The 7,136-nt window shown below is 46.8% G+C and overlaps 1 protein-coding gene across 1 annotated transcript in view; it reads left to right on the forward strand.

Annotated features, from left to right (window-relative positions):
• Window positions 1-6,273, forward strand: part of Polr3a (RNA polymerase III subunit A) — a 43,932-nt gene extending 37,659 nt beyond the window's left edge. The window contains exons 27-31 of the mRNA XM_076544578.1: window positions 1,160-1,324; window positions 1,844-2,008; window positions 2,201-2,332; window positions 3,960-4,092; window positions 5,752-6,273. Coding sequence (XP_076400693.1) covers window positions 1,160-1,324; window positions 1,844-2,008; window positions 2,201-2,332; window positions 3,960-4,092; window positions 5,752-5,900 — 744 coding nt within the window. The 3' untranslated portion in view covers window positions 5,901-6,273. The remainder of the gene's footprint in view (window positions 1-1,159; window positions 1,325-1,843; window positions 2,009-2,200; window positions 2,333-3,959; window positions 4,093-5,751) is intronic.
• The last annotated feature ends 863 nt before the right edge of the window (window positions 6,274-7,136 follow it).

Genomic DNA, 7,136 nt, shown 5'->3' on the forward strand with positions numbered 1-7,136 from the left:
TATGTTAGGATATTTGATCTCTGTGTCCGTCTTCATATTCTGTGGAAGGAGCCAGGGCCAGCTCTGCCTTACTCACCTGTGGGTCTCAGCACAGCACTTGGCTGGTTTGTAGTGTTTTCAGTTGGTGGGTTAACCTGACCCCTTATACTTGTGTTTGTGGAGATGGAGAACAGTTGACTAATAACCATGTATTTTAGGGTCAACTGACATGAGTTGGGATTGCAGACTGAGAAATGCCACATTCTCCTTGCCCTCTAATAGTTAAGCCAGTCTTAGCCTTGAAGAACTTCTGGAAGCCATTTTAAGTGTCACAGTCTGTGGTTCCCACATGCCAGTCAAGTCTATCTTGCTGTGGGCCTTGTGACTCTGGTAGCAGAGCTGATTTATAGGCATTGATGTAGCTTGTTGGGAGAGTAATTGCCTAGCATGTACAAGGTTTTGGGTTTTGTCTAGTGACTGGAAAAAAAGAAAAAATGAAGAATCCAGTTACATGTGGGAGTGTAGCACACAAACAGCAACCTTTTTAGTCCTCCAGGCCTCCGTTCTCCAGACAGTCCAGAACTTTGACCACAGGCTCTGTTTGTTGCCATTGGTTGGGCATGAATTTTCAGTGAGGAAAATGTTCTTTCTTTGAATGAAAAGAATCTGCTGTTTATGAATCAAGCACAGATATTGAACATAAATATGTAGTATATCAAAATTGGTTGGAGAGTTGGCTGAGCAGTTAAGAGCACTTCTTACTGCTCTTCCAAGAGATAAAAGTTCCAGCACTCACAGAGTAGATCACAACCTCCTATAACTCCACCTCCAGAGCATCTGACCCTGTCTTCATGTATACCTATACACAGGTGACATACATTCACACAGACAAACACACATACACATGAATCAAAATAAAAGTAAATTTTGTGGTAGACCAGGCAGCACAAACATGACTACAAGACTTCTTCAAGACTCATCATGAGCCAGGCAGAGGCAGGCAAATCTCTTGAGTTCGAGGACACTCTGGTCTACACAATGAGTTCTAGGATAGCCAGTGGTGCACAGAGAAACCCTTTTGTTGAAAAAGGGGGGAAAAAGCCACCATGACATCAAGGCTGAAAGCCATTGACACAGAAGTCTGCAGATGTCTGTTGGTAATGTCCCCGGCACTTTGCAGGTGAATGCTGAGACAGTGCGGTACTCCATCTGCACATCCAAGCTCCGAGTGAAGCCTGGTGATGTGGCTGTTCATGGTGAGGCCGTGGTGTGTGTCACACCCAGGGAAAACAGCAAGAGCTCCATGTATTATGTGCTGCAGTTTCTGAAAGAGGATCTACCCAAGGTAAGACCAAGAGTCCTCTCATTGGATAGACAGCCAAGAGTGGGGGTGGGAACCAGGGCACTACAGAGACCAAGGATGGCACCAAGTACTTCATGGCCATGGGCTCAGCCTGGTTCTTAATTGGTTTGGGGGTGTGGGAGTGGGTGGTGTGCTTGTGGGATTTGGCTCCTTCTCTCTACCTTGTGGGTCCTAAGGATCAAACTCGGGTTGTCAGTCTTGGTGGCAGGCTCCTTTATTCACTGTGCCCTCAGCTAAATTTTATACTTAGCTCTGAGACCGCAACTCTCAGCCTTCTTCCTGCTCTCTCTTCAGGCTGACTGTAGGTCGGGGCACAGTCCTCTGAACCTCTTTCCCCTAACCCCAGCAGTACCTAGGCACTCCTGGAGTACACACACTGCTGGTGATAAATGGGCTGAGAATGGCATGAACTAGTTACCAGCCCAGTCTTCAGCCTGTTTTTGGACCTCTCAGTTGGGACCTAGAGGTTGTAGCATCTTGAGCTTTCTGTGTTGAATGTAGGTGGTGGTACAGGGCATCCCAGAGGTGTCCAGAGCTGTCATCCATATTGACGAGCAGAGTGGGAAGGAGAAGTTCAAGCTTCTGGTAGAAGGTGACAACCTTCGGGCAGTCATGGCCACCCATGGTGTGAAAGGAACCCGGACAACTTCCAATAACACCTATGAGGTACCATTGCATCTGGACCCTCAGCCAATACCCAGCAGTTTCCTGTCTCTGGCATTTGCTTCCCCAACAATGACAAAACAATCTACTTTGGCAAATAGAGCTGTGTTTGTTTTGTGCTTGTCAAATGGGAAGAAGTAGGAGTGAGGTAGCTCCCAGAAGGGACTGCCTCCACTCACTCCTAGCTCTCCCAAGGTGGAGAAAACTCTGGGCATTGAGGCTGCCCGGACAACCATCATCAACGAGATCCAGTACACGATGGTCAACCATGGCATGAGCATCGACAGGAGACACGTGATGCTGCTCTCGGACCTGATGACCTACAAGGTATGAGAGAAGGGAGGCTCCAGGTTGTCAGGGGTCGTGAAATCCTCTGTCTGGCAAATAGCCAGAGAGTGTATATAGCATAGAAAGTACACTTCTGTGAGGACTGACCTGGACAGGAAGTAGGTGTCACCAACAAAGGCCTATGTGTGCTGATGGGATCAGGTGTTTCAGTTAATTTCAACACAACCAATCGTTGGAGGAGAAAAGCTTGAACATGGCTTTTGTCTGTGTCTTTAGTCTTATTCTATAGCCAAACTGGCCATCACCAAAACTAAGATGCCCAGGGGACTTGGGTGATGTTTCCCTAACCCATTCCAGTGCTGCTTCTGTAGCCATTTCTAGAGAGTAGGACTGGGGTGTAGCTCAATGGCAGACTGTTTGCCTAGCGTGCATGGGCCCTGTGTTTGATCTCCATCAGCGCGTGCACACACACGCACACATACACACATACACACACAGTAAATTACCTTGCTCTCAGGTGAGAGTATAGTAGGAAGCTGCTATGGGTGTTTGCTTCCTCCCCATACGGTAGTGCATTGTGTTTATATGACCCTTTCCTAATAAGCCTATACTGCTGTAGAGGACATTATGGAACCAGAGGTATAGCTCAGATGTAGAGTAAGGTAAATATTCACCCCTGAGTCCCTGGGCTTACCTCCAGCACCAAAAAATAAACTACACCAAGTGTCACCATGGCATCCCTGAAAGAGACGTTGTCTGCAAGTCATCTTCTGCTTTGATTTTTTTTAATGGTTATGGTATTTCACTTGATATGTAATATCTATGTGTTGTATGTACATGTGGGTGCATGATCATGTGGGTGCCCCTCTGTTTATGTGGAGGCCAGAGATCAACCTTGGGTACTCTTATGACCCATTGACTTTGTTTTCTCAAATGCTTTTATTAGCATATATTAATTATGCATAACATGGATTTCATTATGACTTTTTTATGTATGTATATCCTGACACACTTTGGTCATATTCACTTCCTGTTTCCCTCTCTCATGCACTTCCCATGCCTCCTTATCCCTTTCCTCTTCCTAACAAGTCCTTCTATTTTCCTGCCTTTTTTAATGACATTGTAAGGGCTGCTTACAAGGGCAGGGGTGAGGGACAGGTTCTTTACTGGACCATGGGCACCTCACCAGTGTTGACACCATTGAAGAATATGTCTGTCCCTGCCCTAACAACCACTACCTGGCTATTAATCCTCAGGGGAGGCTTCATGAAGTCCTCCCTCACGTGATAAGATATTGACAGTGGCAGTCCTGTGTGGATCTGTTGTATGTTTGGCTCATTTCCTTGACTCGAATTAGCTAAATTGTTTCTAGTATTTCCTTAATGATCATAGGAAAGGAGAAGCAACCCCCTTTTTAACCCTCAGATTGCTAATTCTGTGTGGCACAGCATTTGGGTACAATCGACAAGAGACGGGCTCCTTGTCCTTGGGATCATCAAGCCCCAATGGCTATTAAGCTGCACTAAAAACCACCTGCTTTTAGTAGTGCCACGAACAGCTGCTTGGCTGTTCCTATTGGTTCTGGTGTTAGGATAATGTCTTCTGCTTTGGTTTTTGAACTTCCCGGAATGGCTTGAGACTCATCTGAACATCTTCCCTGGCACAGGGTGAAGTCCTGGGTATTACCAGGTTTGGCCTGGCCAAGATGAAGGAGAGTGTCTTGATGCTTGCCTCCTTTGAGAAGACAGCTGACCATCTCTTTGATGCTGCTTACTTTGGGCAGAAAGACTCTGTATGCGGTAGGTTTGCAATCTCAAAGGCCTACTGCTTACAGAATGAAGGGATCATTTGTCTCCAGAGTCTAACTAAGGCACCCTGCCCCCCTCTCCCCATTCTGTGAGCTCCTTTCAGTGCAGACAGTTCTTCAGTTCCCAAAAGAAAATATGGACCCTGAGTCAGTGGAGACCTTTCAGTCCTTGAAGCTGTACTTGGCCACATTGACTAACAGCCTACATGTTGTCCAGGATTGACAGGAGGTAGACAGTGGAAGAGCCTCCAGGTGTAGCAGTAGGGTATTCTGTGGTCCTGCCTCCTTGTGAGGCACTGAACAACATTTTAAGAGCCAAATAGGACAGAAAATGGGGAGACACAGGTTAAAGATTGAGAGAGAGAGAGGTGATGGGAAATCCTGGCGTGGGGATGCACACCTTTCATCCCAGAACTCAGGAGGCAGAGGCAAGCAGATCTCTGTTGAGTTCAAGGCCAGCCTCTTCTACATAGCAAGTTCCAGGCCAGTCAAAGCTATGCATTTTGAGACCCTGTCTTCAAAACAACATCGAAGTGAAGTGAAAGAAAATTGAGGAGGGTTAGAATGGGAGAAGCCTATGCACAAGCCAGAGTATATCTGTCAGACACCATGACTGAAACCTAGCACCCACCACCAACACTTTTGTCACCTTGGCACAGCCTCTGTCCCCCACAGTACAGGAAATGTCCCGTCTCTATGCTGAGAACACTAGCCCAATGTTAGATCTCACTGTGTTGGGGTTAGTTTGTCTCTTTGCCTCTCTGTTCTGGAGTTGTCTTTGGCATCAACATAGAATGCATTTACCTCCTGTTTCCTTCCTGTAGAATCAAGAGTCCTAGCATAGAGCCTTAGAGTCTTGATTTGCACCTGGATGGTGGTTGCTCATGGCTTTAGTCCCAGTACTCTGGAGGCATAGGCGGACAGATCTCTGAGGGGCAGCCAGGACTACATAGAGAAACTCTGTCTCCAAAAACCATTAAAAAAAGAGAGAGAGAAAAAAAAGGGAGGGAGGGAGGGAGGGAGGGAGGGAGAGAAGGAGAGAGGGAGGGAGGGAGGGAGGGAGGGAGGGAGGAAGGAAGGAAGGAAGGAAGGAAGGAAGGAAGGAAGGAAGGAAGGAAGGAAGGAAGGAAGGAAGGAAGGAAGGAAGATGGTAAGAAAGACTTGAAGTGGAACCAGGAGAGGAGAAAATCACTATCCCTTTTTGAAGTCAGTGGCAGCCTGCCTTCCAGTGTCTGATAAGGACCATGCTGCCCCTGGCCCTGCACTTCCAGCCCCATTGGTATCTTTTCTTCTGGGCACTAAGCTAAGGAGGCAGGTGGCAAAGTCACCATCTCCTGATCATGTGCAGGGATCCTGCTGTCTAAGCAGCCTCTCAAAGGCTGTCTATCTCCTGCTCTTTACTCCTGTTGCAGAGAAGTGGCTGAGCTGAATTGGCTTCTGGTGACCTGCTGGCCTGAGGCAGGCACTGTCATTCCAGAGACAGTGCTCCTTGGCCATTCCCCTAGGGTATATACATGGGAAGGAAAATGATGAGCCAAGTTCAGCCAGGTGGTATGTGGTAGAGCTGGACCTCAGACTGCAATCCTTATTCAGTCATGTTTTCTCCACTCTGTGACTCCAGCTCTCTGACCTTGGTTTTGGTTGGTTCCAGGTGTGTCCGAATGCATCATCATGGGAATCCCAATGAACATCGGAACTGGGCTCTTCAAGCTGTTACACAAGGCCAACAGGGACCCAAAACCACCCAGGAGGCCCCTGATCTTCGACACAAATGAATTCCACATCCCTCTTGTCACATAATTTATAGCAGGAGGTCATCATTCCTGATCTTGGCTCCTTGTCCTGTCTGTTGCTGAATTGAAGAACTTTGTATTCCTGATTGACCTTAAATGGAGCACAGAGTTAGACAGACTATGGCCTCAGCAGGAACTCCTTGGAAGGGGAACTGGGAATCAGCTTGTAACCTAACTTGTGGGGCCTCGGGGTGACTATTCAGTCTTCTCAGTGCCCATTTCACCACACTGTGTTCCTGCAGAGGACCCTAAGGTGTGCCAGGTCTAGGCCCACAGAGGTCAGGACACAGTCCTGGTTTCCCACTCATCAGGCTTGATTTGCCACTGATATGCTCATGTAAATAAATTGCTGTTATTTATTTGTTCTATCTTAAGAGATATACAGTGTTTGTTGTTATTTTACTTTGAAACCAGAAACTGTAGAACCAAGAACACCAGCTTCAAAGCATTCCTGGAAAAGTACATAGGATGTGAGGTCCAGGATGAGATGGCTAGTCCCTGGCTAGGCACTGTCTATTTGAATTATTTTTTTAAAGGTAGATTTTTTATTTATTATTTTTATTTATTTATATGTATACAGTTTTCTGCCTGCATGTGTCCCTGCAGCCCAGAAGAGGGCATCATTACAGATGGTTGTGAGCCATCATGTGGTTGCTGGGAATTGAACTCAGGACCTCTGGAAGAGCAGTCAGTGCTCATAACCTCTGAGCCATCTTTCCAGCCTGTCTATTTGAATTTAAGTGCCTTAAAAGCAAAGGGAATGGAAACTTCTACTTTCCTAGTAATGTGAGTCACTTTTGAAGGCTCTGTAGCCTGTGGCTCCCAAGTGAAGACTGTACATCATTAACAGTCCTGAGGAAGAAGAGGGGTGGTTCCTCTAAAGTCTCTTTTGGACAGAGGTCCTGGGCAGGACCTCTTAGAGCAACACTTTGCTTGTCTACACCCAGTCCTATAACAAATCTGGGCCTTGGGCAGTATAAAGGCATTTGTGAGGAATGTAAATGTTTGGATGGGAGTATCCTTTGTGATTCAATAGCCAACCAGGTTTGGAATGGATTAGCTTGATTTAATCTCTGGTGAAGGAAGTGGAGTGTCTCTGATGCCTTCTGTCTAGTTCCTTGAAGGGAGCAGTGGGGTTTAGCCTCAGATCCTGACACTTCCTGCAGGGGCAGCATCACTCAGGAAATGGTAGAGTTTGTCATAGGCACAGTTCTATGCTGGCAGCAGTGGATATTACTCAGTA

The sequence above is a fragment of the Peromyscus maniculatus genome, chromosome 9 (genome assembly GCF_049852395.1).
Source record: "Peromyscus maniculatus bairdii isolate BWxNUB_F1_BW_parent chromosome 9, HU_Pman_BW_mat_3.1, whole genome shotgun sequence".
Taxonomy (NCBI): domain Eukaryota; kingdom Metazoa; phylum Chordata; class Mammalia; order Rodentia; family Cricetidae; genus Peromyscus; species Peromyscus maniculatus.